Here is a 21,108-nt window from a genome sequence, read left to right on the forward strand (position 1 = left end):
CACTAACACTGCCACTCTCAATAAACGGTCTCACATGAGACTCAATCTAGTTTTATAATATATTCCGATGAAATTTGTAATATTTTATTTTTGTTAATCATACTATAAATTTTTCGTTTTGTTATGAAAATCGATCATTCGTATCTTTTTATCGATTATTCTAAAACAACTGTCGATAACTTTATTTAGCTATACCAAGATCGGTAATATTAAACAAAAAAAACTTTTATTAGACCGTTTTATAGTCTTACAAGATAATTTTATGAGTTTGATCTCTGATATAACCTGATTCATGAACAAAAATAATTTTTATACATTGAAAGTCTTGAAAATGCTAAAAATATTTATTGAAAAATTATATTATTAATATAATAGTTTTTTTTTTAAATTTTTTTTAAAGGTGCTGGGAGTTGGGGTAAACAAATTATATAGAAAAGGGTTCACAGAAAGGTGAATTCGATTCAGTCAAAGGGAGAGAGAATAAACCATTCGAATCTGCTAGCTTCTTGAATCCAAAGGGTCGTGAATTTTTTTTCTGCTTGATTATTAAGCAGATAAGGAATCCTTCTCTTTGGATCGAGGAGAGCACACGTGCTGAAATGGGAAGAGGGAAGTTCAAGGGAAAGCCCACCGGCCGCCGCCAGTTCTCCACGCCTGAACAGATGAGTATGTTTTTTTGGCCCGCAATTCTCATTTTCTTTGGTGTATCTATTCGTTTTCCGTTCTATCTATCGTTATATCGGGGGATGTTTTAAGATCTATAATTGATTTAGTATCCGCGACTGGTGAGGGAAGACGGGTCAGTCGTGATTCTTGAACTGGTTTCTTGACTAGTTGTTCGTGGATTATCCTGTTTTGTTCTGTATTTGTGGTTTTTTAGGTGTTTGTTTTGTGTCTTTCTATATCTTTTTAGTCCTGTCGCGCTTCCTTCATTTATACTTCTTTCATTTATACTTTGGAGGTTGTAGTTTGATGCGGGATCTTGCTAATTGTTTTGGAGTCCTCGTATTTCCGTTCCACTGCGGGGACTGGCTATACTAATATCTATGTTCAAAATTTGGTCGATTGAAATGCAACAAAAATAATATAGCTGAAGGCTTATTACATTTATTAATTTTCTGGTTCTGATAGGTTTGAATGGATAACTTCAATAGTGGTTTTTGAACGTGCTGTAGTTTGTTGATGTTGGATTAATCGATTAAGATGCTTTTATGTTTGAGACCTGTTGATGTGATTGGGGCACGACAATATTATTACAATACTTAGTTGTATAGATTGGGCTTTCCCAGAGATATACCTTTGACTAAGCCTCTCTAGAACTCAAGGAACAATAATATTTTAATGTAGTTATTAGTACAGAAGATATACCTTTGTCAAATGATCCTCTCTAGAACTCTCTCTTTCTCTCTCATGCACGCAATATCTCTCATTCACGCACAATTTTTTTAGTTTGTTTTCTCCATGTATCCACGAAAATTCGATAAGGTGTGCGCGGGCATGTCCCCAAATTGATAGTGCATGGAGTTGGTTAGATGCTGGTGTACATGGAGAGAGAATAATGTGAGCAAAGATGAATTCTATTCAACTTAGAAAATAGATTGTACTAAATACAAGAATTTCAAATGAAATTGACAGCGAAAATTAAGAGAACCTCATCTTTTCTCTTTCTTGCCCCAACCTAAAGGCACGTAAATTTCAAAAATAACTTCTTCCAACTCCCTTCTCACAATCCGCACTCACTTTAACTGCTCTCCCCTTGTGAATGCAACTGACCCCACCTCCCCCCCCAAACAAAAAAAATCCCTATTCGGGCTTTCGGCCTTCTAGTGTAAACCCTGTTAATTGGGCCTCTTTCTTGGCCCATTGTATTAATCGGGCCTTCTTTTGCTGCTATATCTCCTCTCTATCACGGAAGCAGTGGAGAAATGGATGTGTCTGATGGTGTGTGTGTGTTTAAGTTTATCCTCATGATGTTTAATGTTTTCTCATGAAATCTTATCGTATGTAACTTTTTTCGTTCTTTTTTTTTTTTATTAATTCAGTGGCTGGTACATCTGCATCTCGTCCTCGCACATTTAAACAGGTGAATTGTATTGCTTTAGATTTCCCTCTACGTCTGTACTTGCTGAGATTGGATATGTTACGTTTGATTTATCCAGCTTTGCTAGGAATACCTTGGGATGTTATTTTTTCTGTACCAATGCTGAGGAAATATTACTTTAAATCTAACCAATGTAGTTGATATTAGCTGTTTATAGCTCTCATGTGCTTGGCAATTCACTTGTGGTTATTCATGGATTATATTATAGAATGGTGAAATGTGCTATGTCTGCCTAAGCACGCTAGATATTAAAGAACCAGAGCCAAGGTATAAATGGTGTCGAATGTAGTAGAGATCTTCTCCATGGATAACTCGTAATTAATCTGGTCATCACGAGGATAATATCGAACGAGCTTTTAGGATTTTGGTAATCTGCAAATTATAAGAGCTCACTTAGCCAAGTGATGGACTTCTATTGATTTTTAATTATAATTAATATATCCACTCTTTAATATATATGTAGTTTATGAAGAAAAATCTATTTTCACGTATCGTTCAAAGGAATACACTACGATTATTTATAAAGATCTATCATAACTTTATCTCAACAAATCAAGAACAAATAAGAAAATAAACCAATCTAATCCTACAATTTAAAATACAAATAAATATATAAATGCCTATCCAACTAGATGAGCTAAGTAAGAGTTTTTATTCAATACACTCTTCAAGCTGGACCATATGAATTGATTATGTCAACCTTGGAACACAGCTCTTCAAAATTCGGCCTAAGAAGAGCCCTTGTTAAAATATCCGCAATTTGCTACTGAGTAGGAATGTAGCTGAGGTTGATAATCCCACTTTCAATCTTCTCACTGATACAGTGACGATCCACCTCAACATATTTGCTACGATCATGATGAACTGGGTTCTTGGTTATGCTAATGGCTGCTTGATTGTCACAGAGGAGTTTCACTGGATAATTGTCTTCCACCTTTAATTCGCTTAGCAGTCTCGTGATCCACATTCCTTCACAAATTACATGGGCCAAGGCTCGAAGCGACTACTGGTTCTTTCTTCCTTCGCTAGGTCACCGAGTTTCCCCATACAAATGTGCAGTACCCTGATGTGGAACGTCTATCTGTAGGAGAACCAGCTCAATCTGCATCACTGTAAACTTCGCTTTCTCGGAGTGAACATTTTCTGAAAAGCAATCCTTCCCAAGGTTTCTTTTTAGATATCTTAATACCTGATATGTAGCGTCCATATGTTCCTCAATTGGACTGTTCATGATTGACTGATTATACTTACCACAAACCCAATTTTTGGTCATGTATATGCCAGATATATTAGTGTGCCCACTGGCCTTGGATATCTTCCCTTGTCAACTGGAGAACAATCTCTTTTAATGTCTATTTTGATGTTTGGATCCATTGGTGTATCCGTAGGCTTGCATCCCAATGTACCAGTTTTTTTCAAAAGGTCAAAGACATATTTTCTCGGTGAGATTGATATGCCTAGGGAGGGTCTTGCCACACTTCTATTCCCAAAAAATACTTAATGTGTCCAAGGTCTTTCATCTCATATTCCTTTGCGTGCAAGAGTTTCACTTGGGCTATTTCATCCACATAATCACCTGTAAAAACAATGTGTGATCAGATTGACATTGGGTGTAACCGTCCCTTTTTAAAACACTAGTGAATCGATAAAACCATGCTCTAGGTGACTCTTTGAATCCGTATAGAGAACTCCATAGTCAGCATACCTTATTCACTGTGTATATTACTCATGTATACTTCTTCTTCAAGGTTGCCATCGAGGGACGCATTATTGACGTCGAGCTGGATAAAAAGGCCAATCAAAGTTAGCCGCAAGTGACAACAAAACTTGGACTATATTGAACCTGGCAACAGGGGCAAAAGTTTCTTGGTAGTCAATGCCGTATGATTACGTGTACCCCTTGGCTACAAGTCTATTCTTGAACCTTTCTATTCTTCCATTAGACTTATGTTTTACCGTGAAGATCCATCTGCATCCACCTGGTTTCTTCCCAGGCGACAAGTCGGTGATTTCCCATGTATCATTCTTTTCCACTGCCCTAATCTCTTCAAAGATGCCAATTTTCGACTTAGGGTCTTTTAGTGCCCCGTCAATGGTGGATGGAGCTTGAACTTGGTCTATGTCGGAAAGAAATGCATGGTAAGCAGTAGCAAAAACATTCAAGTGAGACAAAGTTACCTATGGGATGCAACGTACAGTTTTGGACTCCTTTCCTCAATGCAATGAGTCTGTTATCATGTTCCATATTCTCAATCACAGGAGTATATGAATCAACTACATCTTGTGTGTTTTAACCTGAATTTTGCAGTGGGGAACATTCTGGGATAGGTTGAGTTTGCGCATGAGTTTGTATATTCTCTAGAAGAGGATGGTCTCTTCGTGAATAGGTAAGAGGTGGCTCATTGATGTTTAGTTTATGAGGGACTTGTGTTGGAACATGTGAAGTATCAAGTTCTTGTGTTTCGATGTGTGGATTGGATTGTGGTATGGATTCCCAATTTTGTGGTTCAATATTGGAAGTCTCCTCCTGAACCAAGGAATTGGGGTAGAATGGTCCGGATTCAAAAAAAGTGAAATCATGGAGTTGTAATAATTTTTGTTGACATAGGAATAACATTTGTAGCCTTTCTGATTCGGAGAGTCACCAGGGAAGATGCACTTGATAGGACGTGGTTCAAGTTTGCCGCGATTATGGGAATGTATGTGAATGAAGGATGAACATCCAAAAACCTTAAAAGAGATATAGTTATTGAGATGTGAGGCAGGAAGAGATTTATTTAAAGAAAGTTTGAATGTGAGTTTGAAAATTGAGTAACCTTTGAAGGCATCCTATTGATAAGATAAGTGGCTGTCAGAATGACATTCCTAGTGGCAATGTAGGGCGATTTTGGGTAAAAAGTAAGTAACAGGTGACTTAAAGGATGAGACAGTTTTTGTGCTCAGAGACCTTATTTTGTTGCGATGTGTTAACACGAGCTGGTGTATGATTCCATGTGTTTGTAGGTACCCACCCAAAATATATTTGAATTAGCCACGCGCTCTATCAGTTTGTAGGAGTTTAATTTGGGTATAGAATTGGGTTTGGATCACGGAATGAATTTTTTGCAAATTTGAGCTGTTTGGGATTTATTTTTCATTAGGAAAACCCATGATATACACATATGATCGTCAACAAATAGGATAAACCAGCATGTGCCACTAAGATTTGTTACGTTTGAGGGACCCCAGATATCACTGTGTATGAGGGAGAAAGATGTAAATGGTTTATAACGGTTAAGCGTGAAAGTTGTACGGGAATGTTTAGACACTTGACAAATATCACACTTTAGAGAAGAACTTTTATTATTGAATAATAATGGAAATAAATTTGAAAGGTACAAAAAATTCGGATGTCCTAAATGGTAATGGCATAATGCCATAATAAAATATCATTATCCTTATTGAATTCAAAGTAGAAACAAAGTGAGACAAGGAGTAATTAGGAACACTCTTGGGTAGGTGACTCTCGGGAACCTCCATCTTGAGAAGATATTATCCTGCACAAAGCTCAACACTTCCGATCGTATTCTCTGACGCCAAATCCTGGAAAGCACAAGAATCAACCCCCGGATTTATTGCTACAATTGAGATCCTTATTGAGCCTACTAACTAACAGAATATTACAAGCAAGGGCAGACAGAAATAGTGAAAAAATTACCAATCCCCAGTCATGTGATCGGACGCACCTGGCCCGAAACTTGGGATCTGTGGAATCTGGACTAGTCGAACTGTTAGAGATGGAGTCTTATTTCTCTTTCCGCATATAAACATCATCACATATTAAGACCATTGTAAATAGTTATGGCCATGCAGTATGTACAAGCATATTTATCAGTAGCGATCCGTGGCTATGGGACATTATGCGCATTGCAATCTTCGAAGTAGCGAGCGCCATTGTCGCTATAATCAAAATAGCGTTTGAGACGATAGCTCGCGTCGCTATCGTAGCAAAGCTACAAAACATTTTTTTAAAGTAACACGTGTTTTGTAGGCATATTTTGCACAATTTTTAGGCTCAGTTCTATTTCTAATTTTCTATTCAACGCTGCCTTTCCTTTTCTGTTTCAATCTTCTCCGCATCTCCCAATCAACCCTAACATAAACCCTATGATTCTCCACTGCTTCTCCTCTTCTGTTGTTCGTGGCTCGTCGAACTTATATAAATAAATGCAGCTTCATTCCAAGAAAAAAGAACAGATTGGAGCAAAACGCCTGAATGATTTGGTGTTCATTAAGTACAACAGAGTTCTGAGGCTTAGATATGATAGTCGTGATACCATCAATCCTATCATATTGTGCTAAGTAGATGATGAAAATGAATGGTTGGTAGGGAGACTGAAGGATGAAAAACATGACTTTGTTCACGAAGGTGATGATTTGACTTGGCAAGATGTTGCAGATGTTGTTGGAGGAGATGGAGCTCTTTATACATTGAGGAAATCCAAAGGGGTCTTGAAGGCGTCCCCTACATATACGCAGGCCTCAATGACGGCCACATGTACACCTACTGGAAGCTCGAAGGCGTCCACATCTAAGTCTAGTGGGAAAAGCCTATAGGAACATCTATTACACATAATCTTGTTGATGAAGAGGATGGATTCGACTTTGATGAAGAAAATGAAGTAGAGAATGATGCTGAGCATTATGCAATTTCAAATGAACAAGATTATCTTGATCTTGATGAAGAAGACGAGGTGAATTTTAGATTTCATTTTTCTAGTTTTAGAATTGAGGTTTTATATACTTTGAACTTATATATTGTTACTCATGAACTATGTAGCACAGATACCTTAAATTGTTTTTTAAAGTATCGGATACGGATACGGATACGACACGTGGATACGCGTGTCGGATACCTCAAAATCCGTGTTGTTGACTTTGTTTAGGGTTGGCCAGCCGGATACGTTTTGGACACGGCGAGGACACACCATGGATATGGCATGGATACGTTTTTCGGATACGTTTGGGCAAAATTGCAAATATTTAAAAGTTTTACGGGTTAATTAAAAAAATTAAAATTTTTAAGGACTAAAAAGAAAATAATTTAAAATAAATTGGGCTAGGCTTTTAAATCCCTAAATACATTTGTCCGTCTCTTTCATTCTATTTCTGCTCAAGCGGCTTTCAATTCAATCGTGTCGCCCTTCTTCTCTCTTTCATTCTATCTCTATAATTTTTACTTTTCAATACTTTTTTTTGATAGGAAACAATACTTTATTAATGATATAATAATAAGTGTTACAGCAGTGGACTAGAAGTTCACTGTCCTAATTAACCACAATTTAAAAGGAAAAATTTAGTGATACACATAATCCCATTGTCTTAATAAATCAAAAAACTGAAACATTCTTGAATTCTTTGTGAATTCCAATCCACACGGCAACGTTAATCCTTATCTTCTCCCAGCATCTGTCCATATTTGACTCTGTTTCTTCGAAAATTCTTTGGTTTCTCTCCAACCATACCGTCCAACATATGTACTGAACCACAACTTGCCAAAATACCTCTCTTACCCGTAGTCCGTCCCAAATCCATGCTGAATAATTCTTTTGTTGTTTTAGGCATCACCCACAACAACCGCATCTCTTGCAACGCTTTAACCCACAGTGAGGACGTGAATGGACAGTGGATGAGAAAATGGTCCTGACTCCTGAGTCTCTCAATCTTTTTTGCATAGAACACACCAACTTGGACACAAAGCAATCCCGGGGCATCTTTTTTGAATCGTCTCTGAGATAGGTAATTTACCCAGAGAGGCTGTCCAAGAGAAAAGCTGAATCTTGCTCAGTACAGGGACTTTCCAGATAGCATCGAAAAGATTGAATTTAGGATAAAGATTATCAGAGTAGAAACACTCGTAGAATGAGCTAACTGAAAATATACCCGACGAATCCCCACTCCACTGAATAAAGACTTCCACCCCCTCGTATCGTTCAAAGGAATACAGTACAATTATTTTTAAAGATTTATCCCAACTCATCTCAACAAATCAGAAAATAAACGAGTCCAATCCTACAATTTAAAATACTAATAAACAGGTGTCTATCCAACTAAATGAGCTAAGTTAAGAGTTCGTTATTCAGCAATATTTATTGCTTTTTACTCCATCCTTATTTTTATACACATCTTATTTATAAATGTTTTCCTCCCCTTTTTGTAAATCAATAGATATGCATAAATTGTACTTGTTCTCGTAATTTAGATATACGACTATTGTTACAGGAAGTGGCTGAAGTGGAAGAAGATGAGAGATCTGATATTGAATCCGAAGAGGAGTCTGAGGATGAACCTGAAGTTAGTACATTGTGATTTGATTTTGTTGAGACTTTTGGTTTCGGTTGAAATGACTAGACTGGAACACATGCTTACTCATTTAGTAATGTTGACAGAAACAAAAAGGTGCAGAGGGTGTCATTCAGATTGAAAATCCTAATTTGGTGAAGACAAAGAACTTGAAAGCACGCGATGTTGATGTATGTTACTCCAATTATTCATTCACTAACTTAAGAGATGTCCTTTTATAATTTTCTAATTGTTGTTTTTTTTTTGCCTCACAGATGGAGAAAACAACTGAGCTTTCAAGGCGGGAAAGGTTGTGAATATTTGTTGTTTCTATTATTAATCTGCTATTAGATTTCTGAGACAAGATTATAAATATTCTCTCTTTAATTGGTTTTTCCATTTCTATTTCGCTTTTGGCCTTTATATTTTCGATAAAATCTGTAGAAGGTAGCTTAAAGAATTTATTTTCTAGTGAACTTGCCCTACTACATTGTATTATTCTGAATTGCAACTCCGTATTTGCTTCGCTTAGCCTCACTTTTTTCTGTCTCTGGAGGAAAAGGTGGGGTGTGAGATGCTGGTTGCACTTTTTTTTAGTCATTCCTTGTGGATCCCTGACTATATGGCTAGTTTAAAAACAGGTGGTGGAGCGAACTATGTTATACCGATCTTTAGATTTTCATTGCAGGGTATATAAGCACTCTGAATAATCATACTCCCAACTGTAATAACCTGTATATTCTTCATTTTGCCATTGTTCTCAGAGAGGAGATCGAAAAGCAGAAAGCTCATGAAAGGTACATGAAGCTGCAAGAACAAGGGAAAACTGATCAAGCAAGGAAAGACTTGGGTAATGTTTTTCAACCTGCTACCCTGTTGTACCTTATCCTTGTTTGAGTGTTAGAACTCTCTTTCTTCTTATCTCTGTACAATTTTGCTTGTTCTAACTTGGCACACGGGCCTTGGAAACTCATGCAATAATCGTTGCTTCTTTTTTTATCAAATAATCTTTTTCTTTTGTTGCATTGTGGATTGAAGCTTTTTTGTTAAATGTGTCGTGTGTAGTAGCACGTTTTTTACCAACCTTTGAACTGGTATCTTTTCTATCTTGGTATTTGTTCTCGTTATTAACTGACAAAAAAGGTCGATCTTGCATGCGAGTTTCAATTCAATATCTGAATCAATAGAATGCCTATCTTTTACCATACTCAAGCCTCAACCTTCCTTTTTGTCTCGAATAATCTCTCTACCTCTGTTTCCACCTCAAATGGACTGATAATTTGAAGTAACATTGACTTTAATTGTTTTTGATCTAATCTTAATATCTGAAATGGAGCCATCTACTCACCGAGACGTCCTCGATTTTTAAGTTTTAAATACTATTCACCTTTTTTCGGTAAAGCTAATAATAGTTTTTGTCATGGGGTGTATTCTTCTCTTCTATAATTTGCAGATCGCCTGGCCCTTATACGACAGCAAAGGGCTGAAGCTGCTAAGAAACGAGAGGAGGAGAAAGCTGGTTAGTCTCCAAAACTCGCAGATTTCTTCTCCCCTTTTTCTCTCCAACTGATCTCATTTTACTTATATACCATGCAGCAAAGGAACAGAAGAAGGTGGAAGCTCGCAAATAATCATATATATATATATATATATATATATATATATATATATATATATATATATATATATATATATATATATATGCTGGTAGAAGATGACGTAATCAATATTATATTCTCATGCTGCTAGTTATGTTAAAACCTTTTTCCCATTTCAGTTCTCTTCCATTGTACTGTATTCGGACAAAAACCATACCCAGTTATTCTTCAAGTTGTAGCATACCCTTTTCCTTTGATGTGGGCAACTTGTTCAGAATTTTTTCTACGCTGTTCTTGATTTCATCATCTCATTGATCATTAGTGTTGAGATATGTTTTTCTACGCTGTTCTTGATTTCTTCTTCTGCAGGCTTTGCGTTTGTTTGTTTATTTATTTATTTATTTTTTTTTTAAATTTCAATCGATGCACAGGGCTTACTCCAAATGAAGTGTACATTTTGGAATTTAACATCTGAATATTATTAATACTAGTGATGTGGCACACCCATGGCTAATATTCAATTTAACATCTAAATATTATTTATCGCTTATGTATAATGTTATTTTTATTTTTCAAATAATTGTTTCAAAAATCATTTTTTTTTATGTTAAATGATTGTTAAATATATAAAAAAGTGATTTACTAAATGATTAAAAATTAATTAAAAACCACGAGTCTTGTAAGTTCTGCAACACTAACAATATAAGGCTCACTTATTTGGTCAAAATAATAAACATTTGTAGTAAAAAAAGGATAAAATTTAGACAAAAATTTGTGTGAGACGGTCTCATGGATCGTATTTTGTTAGATGTATCTTTTATTTGGGTTATCCATGAAAAAATATTACTTTTTATGTTAAGAATATTGCTTTTTATTGTGAATATTGGTAGGGTTAACTCGTCTCACATATAAAAATTCATGAGACTGTCTCACAAGAGACCTACTCTAAAATTTAAGTTTATTTTCTTTAAAAAAAACTATAAATTTGGATTTTCAAGATATTTGAATTCATAAATCACGATAAATTTACTTGTTATATCTCCAAAACTCAAATATATAACATTTAGGCAAAACTTGCGACGGTCTCACGGGTCGTACTTGTGAGACATATCTCTTATTTGGGTCACCCATGAAAAAATATTACTTTTTATGCTAAAAGTATTACTTTTTATTGTGAATATGAGTAGGGTGGACCCGTCTCACATATTATGATCCGTGAGACGGTCTCACATTAAACCCACTCTAACATTTAAGAACAACAGAAAAGGTAAACGAAAAAAGGCATAGAACAATATAATATAATTTATAAAATATAAGAAAACATATTCTTAAGATAAAATTTAAAACACTTAAAAATAGATGTGGTAAAAAAATTGTCTTAAATATATTTGAAATATAATATAGAAGATTATTATTATATTTTAAAAATAATTCAGAAAAATACCCAATTTCGGCAGCTCTACTTCAACAGTTCCACCTCAGAAATGTTTCGAGTAGGCGGGAAAATTACACAACAAACTGGGTTTCGTACCAACGATAAATGAAGCACAACAATCCTTGTACGGCCACTCTCACCCTCTGTTAAGGATTCAATTCTGAGAATCTCTGGAAATTGGGATATGGAGATGCGAAGGATTGCTGGCGAAGGGGCGTACGGAGGAATGGAAGAGAACACTATGGCCATGCTCGACAACTCCGGTTTCAGTCGCTCCAAATTCTGTCATCACATCAAGGATGACAGTGCGTTTTTTCCTTTCTTTCTTTCTTTCTTGTTAAGATTCTGATCGTCTTTTTCCGTTGGGGTTTTGACTATTTTTTCTTGGTTAGGGCTTGCTTTTCTTGAAGCTGTTCGGACTGCTTCTCTTCTCTCTGATAATGGAAGCGCGCCTACCAGGTATTTGATGGGGAATTCTCATGAAGTTTAGTCTCTAGCGAGAAGTTGATTCGCATGTTTGTGTATTATACAGCTCTTTTGGGGAAATGGTGAAATACGCACAGAGAAAAGAGAGAAGATAGATTGATAATTTATGAATTTACTACATGCATCCACTGGCTTATTTTTCATTTTGGTGAACAGGAAAATGTTCGAGGCAATATTTCATATTCTAAAGGACGTGGATTCACTAGATCTAATAATGGAAAGTTACCAGCTTCTCATTGAATTGCATAAGGTGGTGTTTTTTTCACTTTTTTTTTTATTCCTAGTTTCCTATATTCTGTTTATTTGCATTTGGTTTAATGATCTTTTTGATGTAGCATTTTCCTCGGGTTTTCTTGTCGAAAGTACAGTCAGAATCATCTTCATCTTCAAACAATCTTTTCAAATTATCTGTAGTTCAAGAGGTAATTAATTACACTATGATTCATGAACCGATTATTTTGTTGTAAATTACAATCTGCTTTAAAAGAAGATACTTTATACCAGGCGTGGCTGCCATTTACTTTTGGGTTGGACCCTTACAATAATGAAGCCAACAAACCCTCAAGAGGGTCAGTGGACTCCTTGGTGTGTAAATTTGTTCATCTCTCTGATGCTGTTTTTTAAACGTCTTATTGTTAAGGAGGGAAACAAACTTCTTCACGTCTATATTTATTTTGGTGACATTCCATCGCAATAGCTTAATTTTGCAATTCTTGAAGCTAGTAAAATATCAATTGTCAATTTCAGGGTTTTCATTCTCTGATACAAGAAGTTGCTACAGTGGATAAAGTGAGAAAATCTGAAATGATGGAACTTATGGTTAGTGACTTTTGGGAAAATAACTTTTAAAGATAGCTGACACTGGGGTATTCTTCTTTCATTCTCAAAGGTTGTTAATGTGTGAAGTAGAAAATCTATAAATATGATAATATAAAGCCGTTGACATTTATTGCCTGGTGTCTGCGCAATCTCTTTAGTGCTTCTGATCATCTCTCTGGCATTGGTTTCATATACTTTGGAATTCTCCCTGCTTCAATTACTGAGATTTTATCTGCATGGTGTTACTAGAGCAACCCATGGCTTTTCTCAATTCCATCTTCCCTGTTAGTTCCTGTTAGTTCATACGTCAGCTAATGCAAGTTTTCCATTTGTACTTATTTTTCAGATGTCAATGATGATTGTCAAGTCTTATAGTCCTCCATTGTTTTGAAACTTCTATTTATTTATTTATTTGATTTTTTTTGTGTGGGGGGAGGGGACATTTTTTTTTTCTAATAATGAATGCAGTAGAAAAATTGTGCGTGTATCGATCACCAATTGAATTGTTCTGATTCTAGTACCTGAAGAATATGCTACTGCTTCAGTATCTCATCATATTCCTTGAAGGAGATTTTCTACCTCGAAATTGTGCATTTAAAGGTAAGTTATTCTTTGTTTTCCTATTTTATTTCATAGAAGTTCATATAAATTCCACATTTATTGTTTGCGATTAGCAGAAGAACTGAACTGGACCTTTTTGAGGGAGTCACTTGTGAACATGCTTCTGGTATGCAATCCATGGTCTTGATGTAGATATGAATTACGTGATATTTAGTTGTAGTAAGTGGTCAGAGACGTTTTTGCTTTTCTTTAGACTGTTTAATACAATCTTATTGCAGGGGTCAAGGAAAATTCTGTACAAAAGTTTAATAAAGGACTGCTTGTCGCTCATGCATGTCTTGTCTCGAGAGGCCATGTCGTTTGAAGATTTGAGATACCACGAGAGTTCTTCAATGGAATCATCACAAGAAAGCAAGACAGCCGCGGCATTAGCATTGCCTGAAGCAAAAAAGTCCACATGTGCTGCCCTGAATAAATTTTTCTTGATGGTGAATTTTTAAACTTCTCATTCTAGACGTGGTTGGATGGGAAACTAATCTTTTATTGAACACACTTCATATATACAGGTCATGGAGTTGGATTCATCACGCAGCAGTGCTGATATGCAAGGCCTTACCACCAGGGCTGATGGTGTTAGGTACAAATTTTGTTGATTATTTTAAACCTATTTTTGCTGAAGTTTTATAGACACGGGGTACATCTTAATTTTGGGCGTAGTGCAGGACTCCAGTCGTGGAGATCATTTTAGATGAACTTATTTATGACAATGACATCCGGTGCTCCTTTCTTCAGGTGATCTCTCCCTCACCACCCGCTTTAGTTCACACATCCATTAGAGAAGTTCAATTTGCCACTGGTGCATGTTGCAACCACAATTTAAGAAATGATATTGTATTGCAAACGAAATGTAAATATTCCAAGAGATAAACTCTCTGTACAACCCTAGCCAAATGCTAGTATTTTCCTTAGTCAAAGCTGCTGAATCCACTCAACAGATAAAAAAATAACTCTCTTCCCCACTCAAACCAACTTCCTCTTATATTCTCTTTTCCTTTTCCCCAAGTTAATACTTCTAGAATTCTCTTACTAACTAGCCTATGACTTTGGCACATTTTATTAAGGCCCAATACAGCCAAGTCCCTAACAGTGCACTTGGCAAAAGTAGATCTTGTTAGATATTATGGCTTGAGCTAATACCTGATACAGAGCTTATTGTTGCACGATTTTAGACTTGGGGCAATTTAAAATCCTATGAGAAGTTTTGTAGCTGACTTACATCGACATCCTATTTAGTCTGCTTATATGTTTAAAAATTATGTATTTGAGCTGCATAAGCTCAAATGTGTCTTTTATCCTCAAATTTGATTTAAATATTTAGTTTTGTGCTACAAAAATTGGAGCTAGAAAGAACTCTTATCATCTTCCTCAAGTTAATACTTCTAGAATTCTCTTACTAACTAGCCTATGACTTTGGCACATTTTATTAAGGCCCAATACAGCCAAGTCCCTAACAGTGCACTTGGCAAAAGTAGATCTTGTTAGATATTATGGCTTGAGCTAATACCTGATACAGAGCTTATTGTTGCACGATTTTAGACTTGGGGCAATTTAAAATCCTATGAGAAGTTTTGTAGCTGACTTACATCGACATCCTATTTAGTCTGCTTATATGTTTAAAAATTATGTATTTGAGCTGCATAAGCTCAAATGTGTCTTTTATCCTCAAATTTGATTTAAATATTTAGTTTTGTGCTACAAAAATTGGAGCTAGAAAGAACTCTTATCATCTTCCTGGTCATGTCATAAATCTTTATTTTGTTTTCTTACTCTATCAATGAAAATAATAACAAATGGTTCCGGGCTTTCGCTTTTAATTATTTTCTTATCTTTGTAGTGGTAAAAATCTAGTGGATATCAAATAGTGACTTGGTTTTGGAATAATGAATATATTGGAATTTTACTTTCAAATGTTTGCAGGTATTTGATGAACCGAAATGGAAGCTTAAAATTATCATACAATATTTCCAGAAGTACATTCCAAAGGTAAGCCGACTAATATGTGCTATTGGTTTGTGTAAGAACTTAAAAGTGGGGTAAATTAGGTTTTTTGGCTTCTTTTTATCATTTTTAAAATGATTTTGCTAAACTGAGTTAGGAGTGCAGAAGTTTTTTGATCGATTAAGAAAACAATATTAAAGCAAGTAAATGAATGTTGATAACTACTATTAAAGAGTAAATTATTTATAGAGATTCGAGTAATAGTATCAACTCCATTCTTGGCGATAAGTCCTCAAACAAGGTCTAACTGCATACTTCCTTGTATGATTTGTTGCAGTCTTCTGTCCAAACTAGGAGGTCAAATGGTCCAGTCAATGATGAGACGTTTGATGGAATTTTGAAGTATCTGGCAAACAGTAATAACACTAGGAGTATCATTAAAAAAATTTGCACAGAGGTTGTTCAGTTACTCTTGGCACATGCTTTTCAGGTAATAACTCCTCTCATATATGGCAGTATATTCTACACTTCTGATTTTCAACTCCTGAATAGATTGATCATTTTATCTAATTAAGATGATGGGCTGCATGTGCAACTAGAGCTGTAATGTCCCATTAGTCATTTCCATGTATGTTGGAGTGTAATAATTGTCTCCGTTTGGTAGAACAATCGAAACGGGGTCTTTGAGCTACTGTGCAGTTTGAAAGATTAGATTTGTATCGTTAGCAACAACTATAACTTTTGTTAAAGCAGCAAACACTCGGTCCTACAATGTAATTGTTCGAATAATCCATAAATAAATGAGATAAAATGAGAATCCTATATAAACTTATTTTCTTGCCTGAGTTATGTTAAAGTTTGTCACCTCTGTGTTGTATTGAAGGGTGTAAAAGAGTTGCAACGCCGATGTGTATTTTAAATGACTGCGTATTGCACTATTTTCAGGCATATTTAGCGCTACAACTTAAGTGTGCCTCTGATGGTAGTGCTGTTTCCCCAGAAGATATCCAGAGTATGTCCTCAGTGAAAATCTGCAATAGCTTAATATCTGCTTTTATGTGTCTTAAAAGAGAAGATCGGTAAGATTCAACCTGATCATATGTGCTTCAGCTCCTATACTTTTTGTCTTTGTTTATATTTCATGGGTTTCTCGGAATACCTTTATGATATCACTAGTCGTGTTAAGTTAATAATTTATTGCATCATATTATCTTCCTGTTGGATTGTTGGACCTGTACAGATATCAAGTCAGCTCATATTGTTTCAAGTTCTATTAATTTGCGAAAAAATATAATCTTACAGGAGTTTGGAGTTAAACTTTATCGGTAAAGAAGTGCTGTTTACTGCTGCGACCATCCTCTCAACAAAATCACAGGGTCTCTAAATATTAGCAAGATTTGTTATCGGTAATTTCTGTTTTGTTTTTTCATTAATTTTGCTCTATAATTGGCTGTGAACAAAATCTATCTATATTCTAAGCACATACAATTTTTTGCTTGTGAGGAAACTGCCAGTGGACTTTCTATAGTTAGTAAAAGTTGATAGGTTATAGGTTATCATGTTTTTAATAGGATGAAAATAATTACTTAGGTTTATCTGTTTTTAATCGAGTTCTCAACAAAATGCGATTAAAACATTTATATCTATATATATATATATATATATATATATATATATATATATATATATATATAAAAGTAGAGTTTTTGCCAAAATAAGAAAGTTCTCGCCAAAATATTATTTCTAAAAAAGGAAAGATATATCATGAATATTGGAAATATGTGTACTGCAATAAATGATCACTTCAATTATTGTTTGACTTGATTATATCAATTCATTTAATTCAATTTTTAATTTAATTAATTTTTATATTAATTCAAATATAATTTATGTATTATATCTTTTTTTATTTTTTTTTTATTCAAATTGAAACTAAACTCTATTGAAAACTTAACTACATTAAAATTTTTGCATTGCTTATATCAATAAATTTAATTAAAAACTGTATAAATAAATTTAAAATACAAATGATTGTAATATTCAGTATCAGTCATGAAGTAATTATTCAAAAATATATTTTGCTATTTTCAGTAATTTCTTACCCAAATTACTTACTAAAAAAAATAAAATATTTAATTAGTTTATTTAATTTTTTTAAAAATAAAATTGATTGAGTGATAAAAGTTATCATTATAACAAGGTTTTCCAATTATCATTTAATAATCATAATTTTTTTTTTTATCCCAAGTGCATATTATTTCGAAATTACCTTAATTTGAAAGAATTAATGCATTGTAATTTTCTTCCAAAGCCATATGTATATTGTATATCTTGAATTGTCTTATTTAAAATTCAAATAAGAGAGCACAAAAAAATTAAAAGAGATAGATTAAAAGAGTTTCAAATGGATATTAAATTACTCTCAATAAACATATATATTACCATCAATAATCAGAAATGTTTGACACACAATGCATGCAATTCGAGATTTCCATAATTTGAAAGAGTTAATGTAAGGTATAATTCTATCAAAAGCATCCAATATATAATTTTTGTCCATTGGGATGCCTTATTTGAATTATAAATTATAAATAATGCAATATTGCATATTATATTAGAAACCAATTTTATTCTATTTATCTTACTAAATTTATCTACTCTAAAATTGAATTATGAAATAACTCATTTTTTCAGCACCATATATGAGTTGAATCCTTCCAAAATGTAATGTTTAAATTTAGATTTGTTCGTTGTTATGAACTAACTACCTACATATGAAAACAACGAGACATTAAGTCTGAAATCTGTATTTCATGATCGAGAAGTAAAAAATATTATCTTCTATTTCTAAAAAAATTAATTATTACGTATTACTAATGTGATAATTTTCTTCTATATTATAAAGTTCATGTATACATGATAGTATAAAATGTTCCGTAATGAAAATGATTAAACCAATTCTAAAAAAAAGTATATCTTATTAGAAGATACTTTATCAAATTTATTGACATTGTTTTAGAATGCACATAGTAAATTTTAATAAAATAACTTTTCGGATTTATACATAATTTACTTATGATCATATATTTCATTTTTCTTTCGTAATAATAGGCTGTTGCGTATATTATAAAGAGATTTTGTATATAAAATAACAATCCATTTGGATAAAGATATTGATGAAACAATTATTGTTTTCATTCAAATGTGTCAAAGACGTTCCATTTCACAAAATTGTTTGTGAATATGGATTTAGACGAAATTAGTGAATTTTTTAAAAAAAAATTTCTCATTAATTTTATTGAATGTAATTTAAAAATAATTTTTTCACATGTTAAAAAATAATAATATATAGCTTCTCGAAAATTAAAGAATTAAATACGTATTAAGGTTGGTGGTTGTCTTAGGCTAACACAATCTAAAATTTTGATATATGATAGTGATTATTAGCCAAAAAATTTAATCGACATGCGTTGTATTTAAGAAAGTCTTTTAAAATTAGCGAAAAAATAGTTTTTATTTTTATTTTTTTATAATTATATTATTTCTTCAATTTAAATATCTATTCATTTTTTTACTAATGTTTAATAATATCATCACGTGCAACGCACGGATTAAATACTAGTTTAGTTTAAAAACTAAAGTTTACTAATAGTTTTTGATTTGTTTTTATTAATTTGTAATAATTTACTAGTTTTCATAGCAAAATGTTTTCGAAATTGCTTGATGCAGATAAACTTTGTTTTGCTCCCTGTCGACCTGAACTACTAACATTCGGAGGCTGGTAAGGATTGTTGTATGCTTATGTATGTATATCCATTGACCCCGACCCCATTAATCATTGGGGCATCAACCAGAAAGAATAATTTTACTCTTTATCGGTAGTCTACAATAATTTCTTTTGTCATACCATACGTTAAAGTATTATTTGGTGTGCATGATAATGAGTTATTGATTTTTAATCTTTCACTTATCATGTGTTTGGTGTGCATGATTAAGATTTTGATAAGTTTGTTCAGTCCTCACCCGGCCCGCACTGTATACAATATTATCCTCTTATTGATGGTTATATAATCTTTTGGGGAAGAAGAGATGATGTTTGATTAATTTAAATTTTTCATTAATATCCTAAAGTTTAAAATAATTATAAATTCAACAAATTTAATAATATTTAAATATAATTTTTAATTTGACTAATATTATAAATAATTTAATTATTATTGATCATATTTTAATTATTATCATATTAGACAAACCGCAAACGAGAGTTTTTTCTGCTATATGGTATAATTGTTATTAACCATGATTTAATATTCAAATTTGTATTACTATTTTAATTTTCACAATAAATGCATATTTATGTTATTATAAAATTTTAATTATTTTCTATAATGTTAATCGATTTTTTAGTTGTTTTGGAAATTGAAATTAATGAAAATTTAATAATTAATATAATATTTTAATTTTATTTATAATTTTTTAAACAAATTAATTTTAGAAATTTTATTTATTTATTCAATCTATATTATTAATTAATATATAATGATGACATTTTAGTAATCATAAAATAATTAATAAAAATAATCAAAAAGTTAAAATTATGTCAAATATCATATAAAATGTGTTATTTATTTTTATTTTTTATTTTATAATCATTTTTATTATATATCATTTATTTATCCTATCATACGAACCAAACGATACATAAAGAAATTTGAATCCCTGTGGCCTCCTTGGAAGGGAGATGTCCTGAACCACTTAGATTGAGATCTAACTTGTCAAGTGCACTCTTACCATGATCATAGTACTGTACACACACACACACACACACACTCTTTGCATGTTATTGGTTTCGGTTATATATTTAAAAACAGTACAAAGATTGAAACAAATAAGAACCTTTGACTCGTATTATTATAGATGAATTATGCATGAATGGTATAGATGATATATCGATCGGGGCATCAAAATTCTCAGTATTTTTAAAAACACAATAGATGATAACTAAACATTATTTTGTTTTTTTCAAAAATTAAACTTACAGGCTTACAGCTACTGTAATTTATGATAGAATGTTTTTGCCAATTATCTTCATCGCACAGCCTATAGTGATTGCATAAATTCCAGAGTTGCCATTTGAAGTATTTACTAGGACAAAAATAATAATTATAATTATTACAATAATAATAATAACAATAAGGGATGCAAAAATTTTGAATTATGAGCAGTTTTGTTAGGATTTCAAATATTTATCATTAGTATAAAAGTTAGCTGTTGTTAACCAAGAGTGATAACGCATAGCCTCATACTAAGCGATAAGTCAACATGAAGGGTTGTACTGATGTGAGTGTCTATGGGTTGAGCTGTTATACCAGTGAATCTAAGTTGTTGGATTTTGTATGATTACATTCTCAAATTTTCTTTTAAACTAGTAATTTGTAACCATGTTATGTATGTATAGATTAGTTTTTATGTAAAATATTTTTTATAGAAAAATTATAGATATAAAATTGAATTAATAATTTTAAAAATGCTTTCTATTATGATTATTGATAATTAATTAAAATATTTATTTAAGTAGATGATTTTTCATTATTAATATAAAAATTTGCTGTATTCTTATAATATGTTATTTGATTTTGAAGATTACTGATAAACCGGGGTTATTTGGGTAGTCAAAAGTATCTTGTCCACCAACTAATGATTGAGATGATTTTTCCAATTTTTTAAATTTTATGTAGGTTAAAATATGGATAGAATAAATTGTAAATTATTTAAAATAAAAGTTAATT

At 32.9% G+C, this 21,108-nt stretch overlaps 2 protein-coding genes across 5 annotated transcripts; both read left to right on the top strand.

The window, feature by feature from the left end:
• Nucleotides 1-405: 405 nt before the first annotated feature.
• On the top strand, nucleotides 406-10,277 carry LOC140820906 (uncharacterized). Of its 4 annotated transcripts, none has more exons than XM_073181284.1 (9): nucleotides 406-666; nucleotides 2,043-2,083; nucleotides 8,363-8,434; nucleotides 8,530-8,613; nucleotides 8,698-8,732; nucleotides 9,187-9,272; nucleotides 9,876-9,941; nucleotides 10,019-10,055; nucleotides 10,100-10,277. In XM_073181284.1, the coding sequence occupies exons 1-8, from the start codon at nucleotides 600-602 to the stop codon at nucleotides 10,051-10,053; spliced, it is 486 nt and encodes a 161-aa protein (XP_073037385.1). In that variant the 5' UTR covers nucleotides 406-599; the 3' UTR covers nucleotides 10,054-10,055; nucleotides 10,100-10,277. The 4 variants fall into 4 exon arrangements, with proteins under 4 accessions (XP_073037385.1, XP_073037384.1, XP_073037382.1 ...); XM_073181283.1 differs by having other exon boundaries at nucleotides 10,104-10,277; XM_073181281.1 differs by having other exon boundaries at nucleotides 10,110-10,277.
• Nucleotides 10,278-11,522: 1,245 nt separating this feature from the next.
• Nucleotides 11,523-19,198, top strand: LOC140820911 (negative regulator of systemic acquired resistance SNI1-like). The gene is made up of 16 exons (XM_073181290.1): nucleotides 11,523-11,760; nucleotides 11,848-11,914; nucleotides 12,098-12,191; nucleotides 12,277-12,363; nucleotides 12,446-12,526; nucleotides 12,689-12,760; nucleotides 13,279-13,360; nucleotides 13,438-13,487; nucleotides 13,600-13,809; nucleotides 13,888-13,958; nucleotides 14,044-14,113; nucleotides 15,299-15,364; nucleotides 15,657-15,809; nucleotides 16,265-16,398; nucleotides 16,622-16,725; nucleotides 19,049-19,198. The coding sequence occupies exons 1-15, from the start codon at nucleotides 11,640-11,642 to the stop codon at nucleotides 16,701-16,703; spliced, it is 1,440 nt and encodes a 479-aa protein (XP_073037391.1). The 5' UTR covers nucleotides 11,523-11,639; the 3' UTR covers nucleotides 16,704-16,725; nucleotides 19,049-19,198.
• The last annotated feature ends 1,910 nt before the right edge of the window (nucleotides 19,199-21,108 follow it).

This window comes from Primulina eburnea, unplaced genomic scaffold (genome assembly GCF_022965805.1).
Source record: "Primulina eburnea isolate SZY01 unplaced genomic scaffold, ASM2296580v1 ctg291_ERROPOS245047, whole genome shotgun sequence".
NCBI classification, from domain to species: domain Eukaryota; kingdom Viridiplantae; phylum Streptophyta; class Magnoliopsida; order Lamiales; family Gesneriaceae; genus Primulina; species Primulina eburnea.

Coding starts and splice junctions, on each gene's coding strand:
- LOC140820911 (XM_073181290.1), top strand. CDS start 11,640: ATGGAGATGCGAAGGATTGCTGGCGAAGGGGCGTACGGAGGAATGGAA. Junction 12,761..13,278: donor CTGAAATGATGGAACTTATG/GTTAGTGACTTT, acceptor TTCTGATTCTAG/TACCTGAAGAATATGCTACT. Junction 15,810..16,264: donor TCTTGGCACATGCTTTTCAG/GTAATAACTCCT, acceptor CACTATTTTCAG/GCATATTTAGCGCTACAACT.
- LOC140820906 (XM_073181284.1), top strand. CDS start 600: ATGGGAAGAGGGAAGTTCAAGGGAAAGCCCACCGGCCGCCGCCAGTTC. Junction 2,084..8,362: donor GTCCTCGCACATTTAAACAG/GTGAATTGTATT, acceptor CTATTGTTACAG/GAAGTGGCTGAAGTGGAAGA. Junction 8,733..9,186: donor GAGCTTTCAAGGCGGGAAAG/GTTGTGAATATT, acceptor CATTGTTCTCAG/AGAGGAGATCGAAAAGCAGA.